The 24,338-nt window shown below is 44.4% G+C and overlaps 1 protein-coding gene across 1 annotated transcript in view; it reads left to right on the top strand.

Moving 5' to 3' along the window:
• LOC132592053 (uncharacterized) overlaps positions 1–22,525 on the top strand; it is a 28,025-nt gene extending 5,500 nt beyond the window's left edge. The window contains exons 4-6 of the mRNA XM_060274100.2: positions 4,062–4,144; positions 5,091–5,217; positions 12,970–22,525. Coding sequence (XP_060130083.2) covers positions 4,062–4,144; positions 5,091–5,217; positions 12,970–14,573 — 1,814 coding nt within the window. The 3' untranslated portion in view covers positions 14,574–22,525. The remainder of the gene's footprint in view (positions 1–4,061; positions 4,145–5,090; positions 5,218–12,969) is intronic.
• Positions 22,526–24,338: the final 1,813 nt, after the last annotated feature.

The raw sequence follows: 24,338 nt of genomic DNA, 5'->3' as shown, positions 1-24,338 counted from the left end.
TACAAATTATTACAGAATTAACAATCAGAAAAAGAAAAGGGAAATGCCATTAAAAAGTGGGAACGAGATCTAGGCCATACAATAGAATACAATGGTACCACGCAAGACGAATGCCTCATGTAATGAAAAACTCGCAAGACGAAAACGTTTTACGATTCCTTTGGAGACTCGCAAGACGACGCTTTCTATGGCCACGCTTCGCAGGATGAAGTGGCTTTTTTTGGCGGTCGCGCAACTGCGCTTCGCAAGATGAAATTTTCGCTAGAAGACACGGCTCGTGAATTAATTTCGCCTTGTGAGGTACCACTGTACAAAGAGTGGGAAAAATTATGGACAGAAACCATAAACTTCACAGCATGTTACTTAATAAGAGAGAATTATATGAAAACGTATCATAGGTGAAAGGCTGGCTAAAATGAACAAAACACACCAAAATAAGTGCAGGAGGTATATGAAACCTTCTACCATATGTGGTGGACATGCCCGGAGATTGGGAACTTTTGAGGCATGATCCATGAAGAGAGAAAGAAAATAGTAAGAAATACTTATAGTAAAAGTCCAGAGGGATTCCTATTACGAATATTAAATGATGACATTCCAAAAGATAATTAAATATAATTAAATATTCCTATATGTGACATAAGTGGCAAGAATCCTGGTAGCTAAGTAGAATCATAGAATCATAGAGTTGGAAGAGACCACAAGGGCCATCCAGTCCAACCCCCTGCCAAGCAGGAAACACCATCAAAGCATTCTTGACATATGGCTGTCAAGCCTCTGCTTAAAGACCTCCAAAGAAGGAGACTCCACCACACTCCTTGGCAGCAAATTCCACTGCCGAACAGTTCTTACTGTCAGGAAGTTCTTCCTAATGTTTAGGTGGAATCTTCTTTCTTGTAGTTTGAATCCATTGCTCCGTGTCTGCTTCTCTGGAGCAACAGAAAACAATCTTTCTCCCTCCTCCATATGACATCCTTTCATATATTTGAACATGGCTATCATATCACCCCTTGACCTTCTCTTCTCCAGGCTAAACATACCCAGCTCCCTAAGCTGTTCCTCATAAGGCATTGTTTCCAGGCCTTTGACCATTTTGGTTGCCCTCTTCTGGACACGTTCCAGCTTGTCAGTATCCTTCTTGAACTGTGGTGCCCAGAACTGGACACAGTACTCCAGGTGAAGTCTGACCAGAGCAGAATACAGTGGTACTATTACTTCCCTTGATCTAGATGCTATACTCCTGTTGATGCGGCCCAGAATTGCATTGGCTTTTTTAGCTGCTGCATCACACTGTTGACTCATGTCAAGTTTGTGGTCTACCAAGACTCCTAGATCCTTTTCACATGTACTGCTCTCAAGCCAGGTGTCTCCCATCCTGTATTTGTGCCTTTCTTTCTTTTTTGCCCAAGTGTAGTACTTTACATTTCTCCCTGTTAAAATTCATCTTGTTTGCTTTGACCGAGTTGTCTAATCTGTTAAGGTCATTTTGAAATGTGATCCTGTCCTCTGGGGTATTAGCCACCCCTCCCAATTTGGTGTCGTCTGCAAACTTGCTCAGGATGCCCTCAAGCCCATCATCCAAGTCATTGATAAAGATGTTGAATAAGACTGGGCCCAAGACAGAACCCTGTGGCACCCCACTAGTCATGAGATCAGATTAGTCTGACATGACCTATTTTCCAGAAACCCATGCTGACTTTTAGTGATCACACCGTTTCTTTCTAGGTGCTCACAGACCGTTTGCTTAATGATCTGCTCTAGAATCTTTCCTGGTATTGATGTCAGGCTGACTGGGCGGTAATTGTTTGGGTCCTCTCTTTTCCCCTTTTTGAAAATAGGGACATTTGCCCTTCTCCAGTCTGCTGGAACTTCGCTTGTTCTCCAGGAATTTTCAAAGATTATTGCCAGTGGTTCTGAAATCACCTCTGCCAGTTCTTTTAATACTCTTGGATGTAGCTCATCTGGCCCTGGAGACTTGAATACATCTAAACTAGCCAAGTATTCTTGTAGTACCTCCTTACTTATTATGGGCTGTCTAAGTGACCCCACTGTTTCATTGTTCTTCCTTTTGCTACGGAAATATCCATAAAAGCCCTTTTTGTTGCTTTTAACCTCTCTAGCAAGCCTGAGTTCATTCTGTGCTTTAGCTTTTCTGACTTTGTCTCTACATGTGCTGGGCATATGTTTGAATTCCTCTCTGGTGGTTTCCCCCCTTTTCCATTTTTTGTACATATCCCTTTTAAATCTTAACTCAGTTAAGAGTTCTTTGGATAGCCACCCTGGCTTCCTTAGGCACCTTCCATGTTTCCGTCTTGTTGGTATTGCCTGAAGTTGTGCTTTTGTTGTTGTTTAGTCGTGTCCGACTCTTCGTGACCCCATGGACCATAGCACGCCAGGCACTCCTGTCTTCCACTGCCTCCTGCAGTTTGGTCAAACTAATGTTCGTAGCTTTGAGAACACTGTCCAACCATCTCATCCTGTGTCGTCCCCTTCTTCTAGTGCCCTCAATCTTTCCCAGCATCAGGATCTTTTCCAGGGAGTCTTCTCTTCTCCCTGTGTGGTGTAGTGGTTAAGAGCAGTAGACTCGTAATCTGGGGAACCGGGTTCATGTCTCCACTCCTCCACATGCAGCCATAGGGTTAGATTACAAAAAGGAACTATAATCAATGGAAAGATTAAGGCCTGAGGGAGCTAGAAAACCCTTCATCTCTGGGATATTATGTTTGTAAATTTGTTGTTGTTGTTGTTTTGTCGTGTCCGACTCGTCGTGACCCCGTGGACCAGAGCACGCCAGGCACTTCGACTGCCTCCCGCAGTTTGGTCAGACTCATGTTGGTGGCTTCGAGAACACTGTCCAACCATCTCATCCTCTGTCGTCCCCTTCTCCTTGTGCCCTCCATCTTTCCCAACATCAGGGTCTTTTCCAGGGAGTCTTCTCTTCTCATGAGGTGGCCAAAGTATTGGAGCCTCAGCTTCAGGATCTGTCCTTCCAGAGAGCACTTAGGGCTGATTTCCTTCAGAATGTGCTTTTAATATCTCCCTTTTAACAGACTCCCAACCATCATGAACTCCCTTCCCTTTTAGTATTACTGTCTATGTGATTTCACCCAGTGTTTCCCTATGTTTTCTGACTTTCTTAAAGTCTAGAATTTGAGTCTTAGTATGCTTGGTTGCTCCTTTCCGCTGTATAATAAACTCCAGGAGAGCATGGTCACTCCCACCTAATTATCCTGCCACTTCTACCCTACTAACCAGGTCATCACTATTGGTTAGGATCAGATCTAAAATGGCTGATCCTCTTGTTGCTTCTCCCACTTTCTGGACAATGAAGTTGTCTGCAAGGCCAGTGAGGAATCTGTTCGACCTTATGCTCTTGGCTGAGTTTGACATCCAACAAATATCGGGATAGTTGAAATCCCCCATTACTACTATCTCCCTTCCTTTTGAATGCTTGGTCATCTGTTCCAGGAAGGCTTCATCTGTGTCCTCAGTTTGGCTTGGGGATCTATAGTAAACTCCCACAATGAGATCACTGTTATTTTTCTCTCCATTAATTTTGACCCAGATACTCTCAATTTGGCTTTGAAGTTTTAAATCCTGGATCTCTTCACAGGTATACACATCCCTGACATATAACACCACTCCTCCTCCTTTCCTGATTGGTCTATTTCTCTGAAATGTGTGTGTATACTAGTATTGAGATAACAAGGAAATACAGAAAAATAGAACGAGACTGAAATGAAGTGTTGTGAGATTGGTGGAAGTCTTTGTTTTAGCAAACTTTTGTTATGTAACGATGAATATGGTGTTGGGAATATGTCTGTCTTTCTTCTTTCTTCTTTGTCCTTTACCTTCGTTTCTTTTCTTTTCTATTTATTTTCTTTCATTCTTAGTTTCATATTTTAATCTGTAAGATTTGAAATTGTTTCTTTCTTGTTTTGGCATATTGGTATATTTTGTTGCTTATATTAATAAATATTCAAAAAAGAGAGAGATTACCCTTTTCACCTGTGAGAGAAGCAGGCACTCCTGGCGTCCAGTTTACCTTTTCTCTCTTGCAGGTGACAGAATGATGCCTGCAAGACCTCCTGATCCGTCTTTTCATGGGGGCAGAAGGGAAGCAGCAGCTCTGGAACCAGATCAGGTCAGGGGAATCTGCCTTGTGGGGACAGAGGCCGAGGGCTGGAGCAATGTCACGGACTGCTTGGGCACAGAGGAATGGTGGGAGGATGCACCTGGGGAACCAGGAAAGGAAGATGGCTCAGAGCCCAAGAAGTGGAGGTGGAAGAAGGATGGGCGGTCAGAGGGAGAAGAGGGAGAAGCCTGGGAAGAGGAGGTGTCAAAAGCTGAAGGGCTAACAGGGCTTAGTGAGCTGGGAGACTCTGTGGCAGAATGCAGTGCAGAATCAGAGGCAGAAGAAGACGGAGGCGAGTGGGAGGAGGGAGGTGGAGAGGCTGAGGTGAGTCAAGAGAAGGAGGAGCCACCGGTAGCTCCCTCTCCTTTTGCCAGAAGCCACCCTCCCTGCTTGTCTCTCAGAGCCAGGAGACCCCCTGCATTGCAGAAATCTCTGCTAGATCATACAAGACAGATGACCATCCAAAACAGGCTAATTTTATTTCTCGATTGATCAGTGAATGCTAAAATTGGTTTCTAAGCAGTGGACAAATGAGAACAAATAGTGGCCTGGATTCACCTAACCAGCCCCATCCGCTGCAAAATGGGACCTGCCCCCCATTCCTCTTCCTCTCTCCATACCCCCATGAACCCCTTGAATTTGACTCTAGGGCATCGGGAGGGAACTTCCCAGAACAGCTCATGAGGAGAGGAGAAAGTGGATCCTTCCACCAGGCAAAATGGAATGCTTGCGTGGGCAGAATGACTTGAAAATCATAAGGTGGAGTTCCACCTATTTGCACAAAGATGAATACTCAATTCAAAGGCAGAATAAAATAAGCACCCATAAATAAAATGTGCAGCAAAGCAATCCTGTTGAAACAACACCACAGTTTACAGGAAGGAAACAACAGAGCATTGTGTAGCAGATCATATTGATGCTGTCTCAGAGGAGGACATTTCGCTTTTTCTTTTAGGGTCCTGTGTGCTTTGAAGATGTTACTGTTCATTTCACGGACGAGGAGTGGGCGTTGCTGGATCCTGACCAGAGAGCTCTGCATAAGGACGTCATGGAGGAGAATCGTGGGATCGTGGCCTCTCTTGGTAAGGCTCCCTGTGGGATCGTCATATCGGCCTGGAATGTTAAAAAATACCTCCATGTGACCAACCTCCTGTATTTTCACAGAGCTCAACAGTGGCTCCTATAACACCTGGGAACCTAACACCCCCACAATAAACAGTAAATTACAGCTTTTTCTTTAAAACATCTTCCTCAAATTATTCCTTTTCCTACCACAATTGGACTTTTCTGAACTGCCCAGGCCATCTTAAGTGTCAGCTTCAGAATTGTTAGGAAAGATAAGTAGCTGACATTGGAGATGGAGGGGATGCCATGACTGGGCGAAACAAAATTCATGCCAGAGAAGTGCTAGGCTTATTGAATCTCAGGTAGTAGTAGCAGTGATGATGAGGATAATAATAATAATAATAATAATAATAATAATAATAATAATAATAATAATAATAAATAACAATAACAACAACAACAACAATAATAATAATACAGAGTTACCTCATCTTACCAACTTAATCTTTTCCGGAACAGGATTGTTGTTAAATCAAGGTACTACTGTAGTAATAATAATAATAATTTTTATTTATACCCTGCCCATCTGGCTGGGTGGCCCCAGCCACTCTGGGCAGCTTCCAACACGCATATAAACATGAAACATAAATAATAATAATCTGATCCCATATAAAGAAAAACATTAACTTTAAAATGAACAACTTATACTAGCGGCCAAAATTGTGTAAACCTTTTGTGAAAAGTGTATTTCCGAGGTTTGATGGCTCATAACACCATTTATTGCTGGGTTGCTTCTGACTAACAAGTTTCTTTAGTCGGTTCCATAGATTTCTGCTTGGGCTAAAGTTTGGGCTATTCCCAGGCCATTCCAGCAGTGGAATACAATTATCTTGGAAGCACCTTTTGCACACAGCAGCAACATGACATGGAGCTGAATCCTCTTGAAATAGAAAATAAAAAAACATAAATAAATGCTTCAGTGTCTGGGAAAAGATCACCTGCGGAACGCTTCAGTTTGGGATCAAGTACTTCATTTATGCCCCTTGATGGATCACTGCCTTGTCGTGGTGAAGGGGCTTGAATAACTCAGAGAAGCTATGAGCTATGCCATGCAGGGCCACCCAAGATGGACAGGTCATAGTGGAGAGTTTTGACTAAACGTGATCCACCTGGAGAAGGAACTGGCAAGCCACTCCAGTATCCCTGCCAAGAAAACTCCATGGACAAAGACAACAGGCATATAAAAGTTATGACGCTGGAAGATGAGCCCCTCAGGTCGGAAGGCGTCCAACATGCTACTGAGGAAGAGCGGAGGACAAGTACAAGTAGATTCAGAGCTGATGAAGCGGCTGGGCCAAAGCCGAAAGGACGCTCAGTTGCGGATATGCCTGGAAGCGAAAGGAAAGTCCGATGTTATAAAGAAAAATATTGCATAGGAACCTGGAATGTAAGAACCATGAATGGAGGTAAGCTGGATGTGGTCAAAAATGAGATGACAAGAATAAATATCGACATCCTGGGCATCAGTGAACTAAAATGGAAGGGAATGGGTGAATTCAGTTCGGGTGACTATCATATCTACTACAGTGGGCAAGAATCCTGTAGAAGAAATGGAGTGGCCCTCATAGTCAACAAAAGAGTGGCAAAAGCTGTAATGGGATGCAATCTCAAAAATGACAGAATGATCTCGATACGAATCCAAGGCAGACCTTTTAACATCACAGTAATCCAAGTTTATGCACCAACTACCGGTGCTGAAGAAAGTGAAATTGACCAATTCTATGAAGACCTACAACACCTTCTAGAAATGACACCAAAGAAGGATGTTCTTCTCATTACAGGGGATTGGAATGCTAAAGTAGGGAATCAAGAGATAAAAGGAACAACTGGCAAGTTTGGCCTTGGAGTTCAAAAGGAAGCAGGGCAAAGGCTAATAGAGTTCTGTCAAGAGAACAAGCTGGTCATCACAAACACTCTCTTCCAACAACACAAGAAACGACTCTACACATGGATATCACCAAATGGGCAGCATCGAAATCAGATTGATTATATTCTCTGCAGCCAAAGATGGAGAAGCTCTATACAGTCAGCAAAAACAAGACCTGGAGCTGACTGTAACTCAGATCATCAGTTTAAGCAAAATTCCAGCTTAAACTGAAGAAAGTAGGAAAAACCACTGGGCCAGTAAGATACAATCTGAATCAAATCCCTTATGAATACACAGTGGAAGTGAGGAACAGGTTTAAGGATTTAGATTTGGTGGACAGAGTGCCTGAAGAACTATGGATGGAGGCTCGTAACATTATACAGGAGGCAGCAACGAAAACCATCCCAAGGAAAAGGAAATGCAAGAAAGCAAAGTGGCTGTCCAATGAGGCCTTACAAATAGCGGGGGAGAGAAGGCAGGCAAAATGCGAGGGGGAAAGTGAAAGATACAGGAAATTGAATGCAGACTTCCAAAAAATAGCAAGGAGAGACAAGAGGGCCTTCTTTTAAATGAGTAATGCAAAGAAATAGAGGAAAACAACAGAATGGGGAAAACCAGAGATCTGTTCAAGAAAATTGGAGATATGAAAGGAACATTTCGTACAAAGATTACCATAATAAAGGACAAAAGTGGAAAGGACCTAACAGAAGCTGAAGACATCAAGAAGAGGTGGCAAGAATACACAGAGGAATTATACCAGAAAGATATGGAGGTCTCGTACACCCCAGGTAGTGTGGTTGCTGACCTAGAGCCAGACATCTTGGAGAGTGAAGTCAAATGGGCCTTAGAAAGCACTGCTAATAACAAGGCCAGTGGAAGTGATGATAATCCAGCTGAACTATTTAAAATTTTAAAAGATGATGCTGTTAAGGTGCTACACCCAATATGCACGGAAGTTTGGAAAACTCAGCAATGGCCAGAGGATTGGAGAAGATCAGTCTACATCCCAATTCCAAAGAAGGGCAGTGCCAAAGAATGCTCCAACTACCGCACAATTGCGCTCATTTCACACGCTAGCAAGGTTATGCTTAAAATTCTACAAGGCAGGCTTAGGCAGTATGTGCACCGAGAAATCCCAGAAGTGCAAGCTGGATTTCGAAGGGGCAGAGGAACCAGAGACCAAATAGCAAACTTGCGCTGGATTATGGAGAAAGCTAGAGAGTTCCAGAAAAACGTCTACTTTTGCTTCATTGACTATGCAAAAGCCTTTGACTGTGTCGACCACAGCAAACTATGGCAAGTTCTTAAAGAAATGGGAGTGCCTGATCACCTCATCTGTCTCCTGAGAAATCTCTATGTGGGACAAGAAGCTACAGTTCGAACTGGATATGGAACAACTGATTGGTTCAAAGCTGTGGCAGTTGCGGGAATGCCCACGAGCGACGGTTTTGTAAGTTCCGCAACGCCCAGTGCCGAAAGTGTAAGAGGATGGGCCACATTGCCTGAGTCTGTAGGGCTGGGGATCGATTGAGAGGTCGGAACAGTGGGGCTCAGAACCTGAGATGGTGGGTCAGTGTTCTTCGACCTGTATTCAGCCCCCAAGCGAGAGTGTACGACCACCACTAAGGATCACGAAAGTGGTGCGTATAGAGGGGGTGCCCTGTGAATTGGAAGTGGACTCTGGGTCAGGGTTCACGATCGTTTCAGAGCCCACTTTCCACAGTTTCTGCCCTCAAGCGGGCCGTGATTGTCTCCGTCCCCTTGACTTCCTGTTAAGAGACTTTAATCAGAATCCGGTGCCCGTCCTAGGGGTTGGACATTTCTGTGTCCAGCATAGAAAATTTAGAGGCAAACTGCGGATTGTGGTCGCTGGGGGCCGGAGGACAGATTTATTGGGGCGTGATTGGTTTGAGGCTTTTGGTATCCGCCTGGAGGGGGCTCACAGAATAGAGGCAGCACCATCTTCATTCAATGCATTGTGCCAGGAATTTGCAGCTGTTTTTGACAGACAGTTGGGATGTTACACAGGGCCACCAGTGTCCTTCGATCTGGACCCGACTGTCTGCCCTATTTGACTGAAGCCACGCCGTGTGCCCTTTGCATTGAAGCCAAGGATCGATGAGGAGTTGGATAAGCTCGTGAAACGGGGTGCTGGAGCTCGTCTCACATGCCCGCTGGGAGACCCCAATCGTGTGCCCCCTGAAGGCAAATGGCGCAGTACAGATCTGCACGGATTATAAGTGTACACTGAATAAGGCACTGCAGCAAAATGCCTACCCGGTGCCAGTGGTAAGTCATGTGCTTGCGTCTCTGGCAGGGGGGCAGATTTTTGCAAAATTGGACTTGGCCCAGGCTTACCAACAGCTCCCGGTGGATGAAGCTACAGCAGATGCGCAGACAATTGTTACCCACTGGGGAGCATTTCGGGTTAAGCGCCTGCAGTTTGGGGTCACAGTGTGGCCCCGGGAATTTTCCAGGGACTGATGGAGTGGCTACTTAAGGGAATCCCAGGGGTAATTCCCTATTTTGATGATATACTAGTAGCTGGGGGGTCCTCAGAGGAGCTGATTGCCCGCCTCCGCAAAGTTCTGGCCCGCCTTGCAAAAGCCGGCCTTAAGGTTAAGCGGGAGAAGTGTTGTTTGGGCGTGTCACAGGTAGAGTTTCTGGGATTCCTGGTGGACGCCAAGGGCATCCACCCTACTCCTGCGAAGGCGACCGCCATCAGGTGTCACGGTCTGGTTGGCGGGAGGTAGCAGTCCTGACTCAGGACGTCAGGACCAGAGGCAAGATGGTGGTGTAGAAGCAGGAACAGGTGCAGGGCTGAGGGTCCAGCAGCAGGCAGTCACAGGGTCAAGGAGCAAGGCAGAGGCGAAGACAAAGGTCTGGGAGTCAAGGAGCAAAGCGTTGGCAGGGCGAGGGTCCAAGGGGCGAGGATCAAGGCGTCGGCAAGGCGAGGGTCCAAGGAGCAAGGCGTCGGCAAGGCGAGGGTCCAAGGAGCAAGGAGCAAAAGGCAGATGCAACAAGGCAAGGATCTCGTTGCTGTGGCAAAGAGCTGAAGGAAAATGCTGAGCTTTTATCCCTCCCAGCTCCTGCCACCTGAGTGGCCACTCCTTGCTTCTCCAGCATAAGCTGAGGCAGGCCCCAGTCCTGCAAAGCACTACAGGCCCCAGAGTCTGACTCCTGCCCATACTCCTGACATCAGGAGTGCACTGGCTCCACAATCAAAGAAAGAGCTGCAGTCGTTTTGGGGAATTCTCAATTTTTACCATGCCTTTCTCCCACATAAGGCTTCTATCACAGAACCACTGCACCGTTTGCTGGATGACCGGAAAACCTGGAAGTGGGTTTCGCCTCAGTAAAGGATTTACTCACGTCCGATAGTGTTCTTACGCATTTTTGTGAGGATCTGCCCTTGCTGCTGACCTGCAACGCATCCACTTACGGAATTGGAGCCGTGCTGAGCCACCGGTTACTGGATGGGCGGGAGGCTCCCATTGCTTATTTTTCTCGAACGTTGTCAGCGGCTGAAAGGAACTATGCTCAAATTGACCGGGAGGCTCTGGCGTTGGTCGCAGGAGTAAAAAAGTTTCATGACTATGTTTATGGGCAGCCGTTTGAGCTTGTGACTGACCACAAGCCATTGCTGGGGTTGTTTGCGCCAGATCGGCAGACACCCCAGATTTTGTCGGCCCGCATGTTGCGATGGGCTGTATTCTTGTCAGCTTACACATATGAACTTGTGCACCGAGCGGGTAAGGCCCTGGGCCATGCAGATGCCCTCAGTCGGTTGCCATTGCTGGAGCCGGCTGAAGACCCCTCGCCCGCTTATGGTGTTATGTTATTGGAAGATCTGCCACAGCCCCCTGTGAGTGTGGTGGATGTGGCTGTGTTTTCAGCTAAAGATCACACTTTGGGGCGTGTTTTGGACTGGGTGTGGAGGGGGTGGCCAGAGGGCAAAGTCACAGAGGAATTCCGGCCGTACGAGTCCCGACGAGATGAACTGTCAGCTCATAAAGGGTGTATACTGTAGGGAAGCCGGGTTGTGGTCCCCCCCCCCCCGAAGCTGCAACAGTGAGTGTTGGAAGCACTGCATGAGGGTCATCAGGGAATAGTGAGAATGAAGGTATTGGCTCACAGCTACGTGTGGTGGCCGAAAATGGATGAGGCCATTGAAGAATGGGTGCGGAAATGTCAGCCGTGCCAAGAATCAAGGCCGGCAATGCCTCAGGCCCCGATGCAACCATGGGAAGTTACCAAGGAGCCATGGTCACGTTTACACATAGACTTTGCGGGGCCCTTTCAGGGCCAAACATTCCTGATTGTGGTAGATTCACACTCTAAATGGTTGGAGGTCATACCAGTGACCTGCATGACCTCAGGGGTTGTTATACGGAACCTGCGAGCTTTGTTTGTGACCCACGTACTGCCCAACACTCTTGTGTCAGATAATGGAGCACAGTTTACATCAACCGAGTTCAAGGATTTTATGGACATTAATGGAATCCGCCGTGTTACCTCGGCCCCATTCCACCCGTCTACAAATGATCAAGCGGAAAGGATGGTGCGCACCACTAAGGACGCGCTGTGGCGGATAGTTTATGGTGATTGGCACCAGCGACTCTCATCCTTTTTACTATCACAGCATGTAACACCACATTCAACCACTGGGAGGAGCCCAGCAGAGTTATTAATGAGGAGGCGCCTGACGACCCGTTTAGATAGACTGCACCCAGATCGTGCGGCGGATAAGCGGCAGTCACAGGAGGCTACCAAGGCGCCTCGGATTTTCCAACAGGGGGATCCTGTCTACACTAAGAACTATAGATCCGGCCCTGTGTGGATTCCGGTTACAGTTTCTAGGCCAACCGATCCTGTATCGTATGAGGTTGAGATAGAAGGCGCAGGTAGTCTTCGCCGCCATGTCGACCAACTTCGACAGCGGTGGCCCATCCGGGAGGATGAATCAGCCACAAGGGAAGTGGAGCAATTGCCGGAGCAGGTCAGCAGAGAACCCATAGTCACCTGTCCCCCTGAGGCAGTTGAAGTCCAAGTGGAAGACAGCAAGGCCGGGCCAGTAGGAGTGGAGAGTGGAACTGAGGCTCGACATTGAAGAGACTCAGGTAGAGGACAGTCCCCGAGAGCCCGGGCTCAGACGGTCCCAGAGGGTGCGAACCCGTCTGCGATATTTGGGAGACTTTGACTGTGGGGTGGTACGGGGGGGATGGGAATCAGATGTTTCATTGTGTGTGTCACGCTCGATGTTGTTGTTGTTTTTATTCTCAACCGGGGTGTTCTTGGCTAAGAGGGGAGGGGTGTTGTGTGTTGAATAGCAGGCACAACACAGGAGCAGAATAGCCAGGAAGGAGTTAAGGCTAGGAGTGACTGTTTTAGTTAGTTTAATTAGTTTCAACTAGAGTTTGTAGGCTGGCCCAGTTGGCTACATATATATAGCAGTAGGTCTTTGTCTTTTACTTGTCTGCTGTGAATAAAGAGATTGTTACAACCCCATTTCCTGGACTTATATGCAACAACAACAACAACAACAACAACAACAATAATTTATTTTTACCCTGCCCATCTGACTGGGTTTTCCAAGCCACTCTGTGTGGCTTCCAGCAAAACATTAAAATAAAATAATCTATTAAACATTAAACACTCCCCTAAACAGGGCTGCCTTCAGATGTCTCCTAAAAGTCTGGTAGTTATTATTAGATTCATCAGAATCTAATAATAAATATGTTGGTTAATGGCAAAAAACACAGGTAATGAACACACCCCCAACTCCCTTCAGTTCTTCTCCATTTATTCCTGAGGCTCTAATCCCTTTTTGTCACCATTGCAGATTGTAATGAATTGGAAATTGAGAACAAAGATGACCACGACAAAATCCCCAGAGAAGAGAACCCATGTAAAAAATTGGAGTGTGGAGAAAGCTGCAGTCAGAGCTCCCATTCCACTTCCCATCAAAGAATTCATACAGGGGAGAAACCCTATCAGTGCGCGGAATGTGGAAAGAGCTTCAGTCATAGCCACAGTCTCACTTTCCATCAAAGAATTCATACCGGGGAGAAACCCTACAAGTGTGTGGAATGTGGAAAGAGCTTCTGTCAGAGCACCGATCTCACTTCCCATCAAAGAATTCATACAGGGGAGAAACCCTACCAGTGTGCGGAATGTGGAAAGAGCTTCAGTCAGAGCCAACATCTCACTTCCCATCAAAGAATTCATACAGGGGAGAAACCCTATCATTGTGTGGAATGTGGAACACGTTTCAGATATAGGTCCTCTTTCGCTTCCCACCAAAGAATTCATACAGGGGAGAAACCCTATCAGTGTGCGGAATGTGGAAAGAGCTTCATTCAGAGCCACAGTCTCACTTCCCATCAAAGAATTCATACAGGGGAGAAACCCTACCAGTGTGCGGAATGTGGAAAGAGCTTCAGGAAGAGTTCCGATCTTACTTCCCATCAAAGAATTCATACAGGGGAGAAACCCTACCAGTGTGTGGAATGTGGAAAGAGCTTCAGTCAGGGCACACATCTCATTTCCCATCGAAGAATTCATACAGGGGAGAAACCCTATCAGTGTGCGGAATGTGGAAAGAGCTTCAGTCAGAGCTCACATCTCATTTCCCATCAAAGAATTCATACAGGGGAGATGCAGAGAATTCATACAGGGGAGAAACCCTATCAGTGCTTGGAATGTGGAAAGAGCTTCAGTCGGAGCTCCCATCTCACTTCCCATCAAAGAATTCATACAGGGGAGAAACCCTATCAGTGTGCGGAATGTGGAAAGAGCTTCAGTCATAACCACAATCTCACTTCCCATCAAAGAATTCATACAGGGGAGAAACCATATCAGTGTGTGGAATGTGGAAAGAGCTTCTGTCGGAGCACCGATCTCACTTCCCATCAAAGAATTCATACAGGGGAGAAACCCTATCAGTGTGCGGAATGTGGAAAGAGCTTCGGTTCGAGCACTGAACTCACTTCCCATCTAAGAATTCATACAGGGGAGAAACCCTATCAGTGTGTGGAATGTGGAAAGAGCTTCAGTACGAGCTCCACTCTCACTTCCCATCAAAGAATTCATACAGGAGAGAAACCCTATCAGTGCGTGCAATGTGGAATGAGCTTCAGTCAGAGCACCCATCTAACTTCTCATCAAAGAATTCATACAGGAGAGAAACCATATCAGTGCTTGGAATGTGGAAAGAGCTTCAGTAAGAGCTCCAATCTCACTTCCCATCAAATAATTCATACAGCAGAGAAACCATATCAGTGCGTGGAATGTGGAAAGAGCTTCAGTTGGCGCACCGTTCTCACTTCCCATCAAAAAATTCATACAGGGGAGAGACCATACCAGTGCGTGGAATGTGGAAAGAGCTTCAGTAAGAGCTCCAATCTCATTTCCCATCAAAGAATTCATACAGGGGAGAAATCCTAGAAGTGCTTGGAATGTGGAAAGAGCTTCAGTTGGAGCACCGATCTCACATCCCATCAAAGAATTCATACACTGGAGAAACCATATCAGTGCGTATAATGTGGAAAGAGCTTCACTTTCCATAAAGTAATCAATACAACGGTTGGAAAAACCATTATACATCTTTAGGAGCCAGGCAAATCTGCACCTTTTTAACCAGGCGTTTGGCTGATTGAGATCTAATGTCAATTTAAAATGTGGTGTTATGTGTTTGTAACCATCCTGAGACCTGTGGGTATAGGGAATAGGCACCAACTCTTAAAAGCCTAGGGGCCTTTGCCCCCCCCCATATGAAATATTTGAAGAGGCCACCCCCACTTCCCCCCCCAGATGCAACCTTTTATTTTTCTGCAACTTGCCATGCAATTTCTCTTTCAATTTGCTCTCTTAAAAATTAGAATAAATGAACACACAAAAGTCATGAGCAAAACAAAATACAAGAAAATACAAACATGGACAGGTCCCATCTTTGCGGGCAAACACAACATTTGCAGCAGGGTTTCCCAAACCTAGGTCCCCAGCAGCTCCCGGACTACAGTTCCCATCATCCATCCGCATTGGTCCTGCTAGCTATGGATGATGGGAGTTGTAGTTGAAAACCAGCTGGGGACCCAAGTTTGCTTTAAAGGGAAAGTAGGCTGGCCCTGGACAAAGGGCCCTGGACAAAATCTCCATGGACAAAGACAGCAGGCATATAAAAGTTATGACACTGGAAGATGAGCCCCTCAGGTTGGAAGGCGTCCAACATGCTACTGAGGAAGAGCGGAGGACAAGTACAAAGATGGAGAAGCTCTATACCAGGCATCCCTAAATTGCGGCCCTCCAGATGTTTTGGCTTACAACTCCCATGATCTCTAGCTAACAGGACCAGTGGTCAGGGATGATGGGAATTGTAGGCTAAAACATCTCGAGGGCCGAAGTTTGGGGATGCCTGCTCTATACAGTCAGCAAAAACAAGACCTGGCGCAGATTGTGGCTCAGATCATCAGCTTCTTATAGCAAAATTCCAGCTTAAACTGAAGAAAGTAGGAAAAACCACTGGGCCAGTAAGACACAATCTAAATCAAATTCCTTATGAATATACAGTGGAAGTGAGGATCAGGAAATACAAGAAAGCAAAGTGGCTGTCCAATGAGGCCTTACAAATAGCGGGGAAGAGAAGGCAACAAAAATGCGAGGCAGATAGTGAAAGAGACAGGAAATTGAATGCAGATTTCCAAAAAAAATAGCAAGGAGAGACAAGAGAGCCTTATTAAACGAGCAAAGCAAAGAAATAGAGGAAAACAACAGAATGGGGAAAACCAGAGATCTGTTCAAGAAAATTGGAGATATGAAAGGAACATTTCGTACAAAGATTACCATAATAAAGGACAAAAGTGGAAAGGACCTAACAGAAGCAGAAGACATCAAGGAGAGGTGGCAAGAATACACAGAGAAATTATACCGGAAAGATATGGAGGTCTCGTACACCTCAGGTAGTGTGGTTGCTGACCTAGAGCCAGACATCCTGGAGAGTGAAGTCAAATGGGCCTTAGAAAGCACTGCTAATAACAAGGCCAGTGGAAGTGATGATATTCCAGCTGAACTATTTAAAATTTTAAAATATGCTGTTAAGGTGCTACACCCAATATGCCAGCAAGTTTGGAAAACTCAGCAATGGCCAGAGGATTGGAGAAGATCAGTCTACATCCCAATCCCAAAGAAGAGCAGTGCCAAAGAATGCTCCAACTACCGCACAATTGCGCTCATTTCACACGCTAGCAAGGTTATGCCTAAAATTCTACAAGGCAGGCTCTAGAAGTATGTGGGCCGAGAACTCCCAGAAGTGCAAGCTGGATTTCGAAGGGGCAGAGGAACCAGGGACCAAATTGCAAACGTGCTGGATTATGGAGAAAGCTAGAGAGTTCCAGAAAAACATCTACTTCTGCTTCATTGACTATGCAAAAGCCTTTGACTGTGTCGACCACAGCAAACTGTGGCAAGTTCTTAAAGAAATGGGAGTGCCTGATCATCTCATCTGTCTCCTGAGAAATCTCTATGTGGGACAAGAAGCTACAGTTAGAGCTGGACATGGAACAACTAATTGGTTCAAAATTGGGAAAGGGGTACGACAAGGTTGTATATTGTCTCCCTGCTTATTTAACTTGTATGCAGAATTCATCATGCGAAAGGCTGGACTGGATGAATCCAAAGCTGGAATTAAGATTGCCGGAAGAACAACAACCTCAGATATGCAGATGACACAACCTTGATGGTAGAAAGTGAGGAGGAATTAAAAAACCTTTTAATGAGGGTGAAAGAGAAGAGCGCAAAATATGGTCTGAAGCTCAAAAAAACTAAGATCACGGCCACTGGTCCCATCACCTCCTGGCAAATAGAAGGGGAAGAAATGGAGACAGTGAGAGATTTTACTTTCTTGGGTTCCATGATCACTGCAGATGGTGACAGCAGTCACGAAATTAAAAGGCGCCTGCTTCTTGGGAGAAAAGCAATGACAAACTTAGACAGCATCTTAAAATGCAGAGACATCACCTTGCCAACAAAGGTCCGTGTAGTTAAAGCTATGGTTTTCCCAGTAGTGATGTATGAGAGCTGGACCATAAAGAAGGCTGATCGCCGAAGAATTGATGCTTTTGAATTATGGTGCTGGAGGAGACTCTTGAGAGTCCCATGGACTGCAAGAAGATCAAACCTATCCATTCTGAAGGAAATCAGCCCTGAGTGCTCACTGGAAGGACAGATGGTGAAGCTGAGGCTCCAATACTTTGGCCACCTCATGAGAAGACTCCCTGGAAAAGACCCTGATGTTGGGAAAGATGGAGGGCAGAAGGAGAAGGGGACGACAGAGGAGATGGTTGGACAGTGTTCTTGAAGCTACGAATATGAGTTTGACCAAACTGCGGGAGGCAGTGGAAGACAGGAGTGCCTGGCGTGCTCTGGTCCATGGGGTCACGAAGAGCCGGACACGACTAAACGACTAAACAAAGGGCTGGCCCTGTGACAACCTCTGCTGGCCAAAACCTCTGTGACAGAATCTGAACCATCCCCAGTACTGCTAATTGGAATTTATAGATCGCAAAAGTGAAGTTTGATTGGCACTTCAACCTCTTGGGAGCTTCTAGGTACTTTCTGCACCACCTAGAGTACCCATGGAATTGTGGCTTCTACTGACAACACACATAGGAGAACAAATGAAAGACAAACACAATGGGCAGGACAAAACCTGGAAAGGGCCATACCAAATGGACATCCAGTGTGAAGAGGTAACTTTCCCCACTGCTGAACAATGCCACAGGTAGAGGAGATGAAATGCTAGAAGTGTTCTCAGGGGCAAGGGGAGCTGCTGGGAAATGGGCTTTCTAAAAAAATGGTGTGCATGTATCATGTGATTGATTGTCCAAGGCGGGCCTTACCTGCCGCCCCCAAGCAATATTTTATTCACGTCGGCACCACTGGGTCGGGTGGTTTACAAATTAAATAAATACGTAAATCGCCTTCCTTTCCACATGTCAATATCCTTATTATCATTTTTAAAATTTATGTGCCCTTCATCTGAAGATATCACAGCCTAAACATACAGGTTGAAAGCGTGGCTTTCTCAAAAACAAGTAAAAGCAGAGAAATCTCTCCTCTCCTTCTTTTGGATGGAGTTACAACCTGTGTTGATCTGGGGACTGCTGTAGAAATAGTGCATCTCGGTTTCAATAAGGCTTTTGACAAAGTTCTCTGTGATATTTACAGGTGAAACTCGGAAAATTAGAATATCGTTGAAAAGTGCATTTATTTCAGTAATGCAACTTAAAAGGTGAAACTAATATAATAATAGTAATAATAATAATAATAATAAATAAATAAATAAATAAATAAATAAAATATTTATTTATACTCTGCCCTCCCCAGTCGAAACCGGGCTCAGGGCGGCTAACACCAATAAAATCATAACAAGGAATAAAAGGAAAGAACAATTAATTAAAATACAGATTAAAACACAATGTTAATATTTAAAAATTTAAAATGCAGCCTGATTTTAAGTAGTCCATAAATGAAACCCTGAGGGAGGGAGGGAGACACAGGGGTTAGACTGAATCCAACCCAAAGGCCAGGCGGAACAGCTCTGTTTTGCAAGCCCTACGGAAGGATGACAAATCCCGCAGGGCCCTGGTCTCCTGTGAAAGAGCGTTCCACCAAGTCGGGGCCAGTACTGAGAAGTCCCTGGTCCTAGTCGAGACCAATATAACCACCTTATGGCTCGGAATCTCCAGAATGTTGTTATTTGTTATTATTGTTGTTATTAAGGTCCTCTGCGGGGCATACCAGGAGAGGCGATCCCGTAGGTACGAGGGTCCTAAACCGCAGAAGGCTTTAAAGGTCAAAACCAGCACCTTAAACCTGATCCTGTACTCCACCGGGAGCCAGTGCAGCTGGTAAAGCACTGGGTGAATGTGATCCTGCGGCAAGTACCCCGTAAGGAGTCTTGGCGCAGCATTCTGCACCTGCTGGAGTTTCTGGGTCAGCTTCAAGGGCAGCCCCATATAGAGCGAGTTACAATAATCAAGCCTATATGAGATAGATGCAGGACATGCAAAGCAAGATATGTCAAGCCTTTTGTTGTAATTGTAATTATTTGTCGTTAGCAAGTCAATTATAAATGGAATGTAATTAATGAAATGTAATAGTGATGTTTATTTTTGTTTTATTTTTGTATTATTGTAACTATTTGTTTTATTACTGTGGAATTTCCAAAAGAAAGCATTTGTAAAAATTAAAAGAAAAAGAAAAAATAGTAAGTTGCATTACTGAAATAAATGCGCTTTTCGACAATATTCTGATTTTCCGAATTTCACCTGTACGTGAGGAAGCTGGTAAAACGTGGGCTGAATGAGGTAACTGTTAGGTGGATGTGACTGACCGAACCCAAAGAGGACTCCTTCGTGGTTCCTCATCATCCTGGGGGAAAGTGACAAGAGGGGTGCTGCAGGGTTCTGTCCTGGGCCCATTGTTGTTCAACGTCTTTATAAATGACTTGGATAAAGGAACTGAGGGGATGTTCATCACATTTGCAGATGACCCCAAAGGGATCATAATGGCGTCCTCTTTCTTCTTCAGCAACAGACAGGGAGACAAAGAACAGTGCAAAATCACAGCAGAGCGGAAGAGATAAGACTGACTTCCCTTCTTACACTTTCCAAGCCTAGGAAAGTAAACAGGTTCATGTTCAAACTGAACTTGGTTAAACACCCTGAAGCCTTTTTGTTCGGTATCTCAAACCAAGAGCTGCCCCCCCCCCCCCAGTTTTAGCGATGTCAAGCCTGAGGGGGTTAAAAGTTAATCATTTTGATGTTGCCTCAACATATTTAAATGCTCCCATTGATGCAGAGGTGTATTTGCAGCAAATACCAGGTTATGAGCTGGAAAGAGACAGCATGGTCTTAAAGCTGCAGAGGGCACTATATGGTTTACACCAAAGTGCACGTCTATGGCATGAATGCGTAGACACAACTTTGAAAAGGATGGGATTCAAACAAAGCCTGGCTGATTCCTGTTTATATTCAGCAACAGTACAAGGAAGTGTTTGTTACTTACTTTTGTATGTTGATGGTATCTGTCTAATAACAACTGCACAAAAGCAAGTGTCTTGGTTCATGAACAACCTAGGTAACAAATACAAACTGAAGCATTTGGGAGAGATCCAGAATTACTTAGGAGTAGAGGTTCAGAGGAATGAAGAGGGTGTCTACTCCCTAAGTCAGAAGGAAAAGATAGAAAAATTACTGAAGACATATGGAATGGAAAGGGAAAATGAGGTTGACACTCCCATAACTACACTGTATAAAAATGAACCAGAGGGGCAAAAATGTGAGAATGCAACAGCGTTTCATTCTTTGTTGGGCTCTCTGTTATATTTAAGTTGCTGGACGAGACCTGACATAACATTGGCAGTGCACATGTTAAGCCAAAGAAGTGCAGACCCGACTCAGAGAGATTGGGTAGCACTTAAAAGAATCCTGAGGTATCAGAAAGGCACAAAAGATTACAAGCTGGTGCTAGATACAGGATGTGATCAGCAAGTATATGCATATGCTGATGCCAGCTGGGGAGACAGAGAAAATGGAAAATCTACCGCTGGCTATGCTATATATATTTGGAATGCCCTGGTTCAATGGAAAACCCAGAAACAAATGTTTGTTGCCACAAGTGCTTGTGAAGCAGAGTACTCAGCCATAAGGGAATGTGTGTCACAAATAGAGTGGTTTGCTTGCCTAACAAAAGAACTAGGAATACCTTCAGAAATGCCAATCACTGTGCTCAGTGACAACATGGCAGCACAGCAGCTTGCCAACCAACAGAACTTTAAGAGTAAAAGTAAACATATTGTGATAAGATATGGCAATGTTAAAAATGCTTTGGAAAGAAATGTGTTAAAAGTACAGCATTGCAACACAAAATGCAATGTGGCAGACTTATATACAAAAAGTTTAGATGCTCCTAAATTTCGAGATTTAAGAGAACTGTTAGGTCTCTAATATTCCAACAAAGGGGGAATGGATTGAAAAACTTTGTGAATATCTGGAATTGGCAAAGTTAACAGATTTGATACGAAATAAGTCAAGAGATAAAATTAGGAACCAGTGGGAATGCCTAAATGAATATTTAAGAAAATCAGGACTGGGGAACAGAACATGGCTATGTCTGGACTAACGGTGCAGGATATGTAAATAAGAGGGAAATGTATTGTTAGGAATTTTTATTTTTACATATGTTAACGTAATCGGAAAAAGAGGACAGAATAATGAATTGTTCTATTTTTGTGTGTAAAGCGGTGGAAGTGCTGTAGGAAATGATGACTTTATGTTATGGTAGACAGTTGAGTCAGTCATTCTTTTTCTTTTATTTAATCTTTCTTAAACTTTATTTATTTCTTTTTCTTTCTTTTTCTTTTTTCCCTTCTCTTTCCATATTTTCTTTTTCTGTTTTATCTTTTCTCTATCTTTTCTTTTTTTTTCTTTTGTTGATTGTTTTGTTGATTGTTTTTGGACTTATAATTTAGGTACAGAATAGAAACGAAACAGTGTAGGATATAAAGAAAGGTAAAGGAAGCATGAAATGATTTGAATTTGAATATTATGTATTTTAAATGTGAGTGTGTATGTATGTATTCTTTGTGAAATATTTTTTTTTTAAAAAAAGAGAGAATTGTTAGGTCTCAAGCCTTTGACTTAAGGAGGAGTGTTGGGATCCACAGAATGCTGTGTGAGATAGTAAGTCTGCAGGCCTGAGTGTACTAGTAAAGTGAAACTGACTGATGCAATACTTTCTATAGAAGTGCTGGGTCAGAATGACTCTGCAATAATGTGCTGTCAGTGGTTTAAAAGGGAAACCTTTCCAGAGGTTTAGAGAGTGTATGAACAGCTCGTGTATGAACTGCCTGTAGATATTTGTATATAGCTCACAATAAATATACTGCACTCAAGAACCTGGAACTCTTAACATTTCTGCTAAAGCGCCATGAAGGAATTTGCGACACACAGAAGGATCAGGAATGTGTCTTCAAGCATTGGTGGGGTGGGCTGAAATTCAGCCAAGCTTTGCTCTTTGGGAGAAAAACATGGAAGGATTGGTTTTCAGAGTTTGGAATAGAGAGTGTTAAGAAGTGGGAGGTGAAAGCGGTGATGTTTTGAAGCAGAGTTGGTGATATCAAGCATTTGAGTGATTATGTGGGGTTTTCATCATTTTGTCTGTTATTCAAATCAGACTTCAAATATGCTAAAGTCCAGCCAAATTTTAAAGCGCATACAAATTCATAATTAGGTGGAATGTGCCTTGACCTTTTTTTCCTGGAAATAAAGGGCATAAAATTTGGTCTCTTAATGGTAAGGCTGAAATGACTGAGAATATTAAAAATCTTACGAACCGTGGCTGTCTGGCCATTTTTACTCATACATAAGAGGACAGTAGATTGTTCCGCTAATGACCAGAGGGGGGCACACAAAATAATAATCACCAAACATTTGTGAAACATTTTTGAATAGGGATTGTGGATAAAGGAGGCATGTAGCTCCCAAATTTCTTTTCCAGGGGTGTGGATATTTCTGTTTAATGCAGTAAACATGATCCATTAGCGCTGAGACTTTATTAAGAATTTACAGTAATTTGATCCAACTTTTATTACTGGCTTTTGGTGGGAAAGTTGAGTTTTTTGATTGTCTGAATGTTGAATTTCTGTTCTATTAAAGTTTAAGATTTATAAGCCTGCTTCCTAAGCAGCAAGAAACAGGAAAGCCTATGTACCGTGTTTCTCCAAAAATAAGACACCGTCTTATATTTATTTTTCCTCAAAAAAAACCACGATGGCTTATTTTCAGGAGATGTCTTATTTCCCCCCCTCCTCCTCCTGCAGCGGCCAGCATTGCTGCTGCGCCTATCACTATGTCTTATTTTCGGGGTATGGCTTTTATTCCTTGAATGCTTAAAAATCCTGCTATGGTTTATTTTATGACTACGTCTTAAAATAGGAGAAACAGGGTACTGTATCACAGGAAAAGTGGATTTTAAACTGAGTTTTATGCCCTTGGGAATTTGGGAAGGCAAATGGAACAGTGAGGGGGCGGGCATAGCTGCCAAGTTTTCCCTTTTCTCACGAGGAAGCCTATTCAGCATAAGGGAAAATCCCTTTAAAAAAGGGATAACTTGGCAGCTATTGGGGGGGGGGGGACAAGACCCAAGCTTGACTCAAAGGGTTTGCAAAGAAGAACCAGCTTGGAATAATGCCCTCCCAGTGAGGGGGGGAGAGCAGGATCCATTCTGGGGTCAGAAGCCGCCCACTCACAAAAATAGGACTAGACTTCCTTGTCCCACCTTTCAAGTAAATGTCTACGGAACGAAACCGAATCGACCCAAGTCTGCCTTCCTCCGCCAACCTCAACTTCGCTCCTCAAGCCAAAAGACAACACTTCTCCATCCCTGGGTGAAACCCCCTGGGTCTTTCATTGGTAGAGCCGCCACTACGCCAGTGGCGTTTACCTCAGCGTGGCACGGGGACTTTCAGCCTCGGACACTTGGCGGGACCTGAGATAGCCGTGCAGGCCAGATTCATGGCACTGGTGGGCTGGATTCGGCCCGCAGGAGATAGTTTGAGGACCCCTGGTCTTCACTGACTGGCAGCAGCTCCCCAGAGTTTCAGGCAGGGATTTCGTCCAGCCCTTGCAGGAGATGTCAGGGGTTGACCCTGGGACATTCTGCATGCCAAGCAGGTGCTCTAGGGCTCCCCATATTTCACCAGCCTTTCAATGTTATGCTATTGGCAACCAGGGAGATTCCACCTGCCTCTTTCAAAAGGAGAACACTTACCCCGGTCAATTTAATTAATTAATAATAATAATAATAACAATAATAATTTATTTATACCTCACCCATCTGGCTGGGTTTCACAGCCACTTTGGGCAGCTTCCAACAAAATATTAAAATACAATAGTCCATCAAATATTAAAAGCTTCCCTAAACATAATAAAAGCAACCATCCATTTTCAGTCCATTGAATTAGCAATTAAGCATTTCTGGAAGGGGAATTGATATACTTTTGTATATTAAAATAAAAGGCATGCATAAGAAAGTATTACTCATTCAGGATGAAAATAGGATTTAATTATTTATTTATTCCTCCTTGGTAGCCAGTGTGATTATTTCAGCAGTGCTAGAACTCAGGACCCGCTGCCTTGAGGGACATCTAAG

The sequence above is a fragment of the Zootoca vivipara genome, chromosome 4, assembly GCF_965207765.1.
Source record: "Zootoca vivipara chromosome 4, rZooViv2.hap1.1, whole genome shotgun sequence".
Taxonomy (NCBI): domain Eukaryota; kingdom Metazoa; phylum Chordata; class Lepidosauria; order Squamata; family Lacertidae; genus Zootoca; species Zootoca vivipara.
Note: the sequence above shows the minus strand (reverse complement) of the source record. Positions and strands in the feature narration are given on the sequence as shown.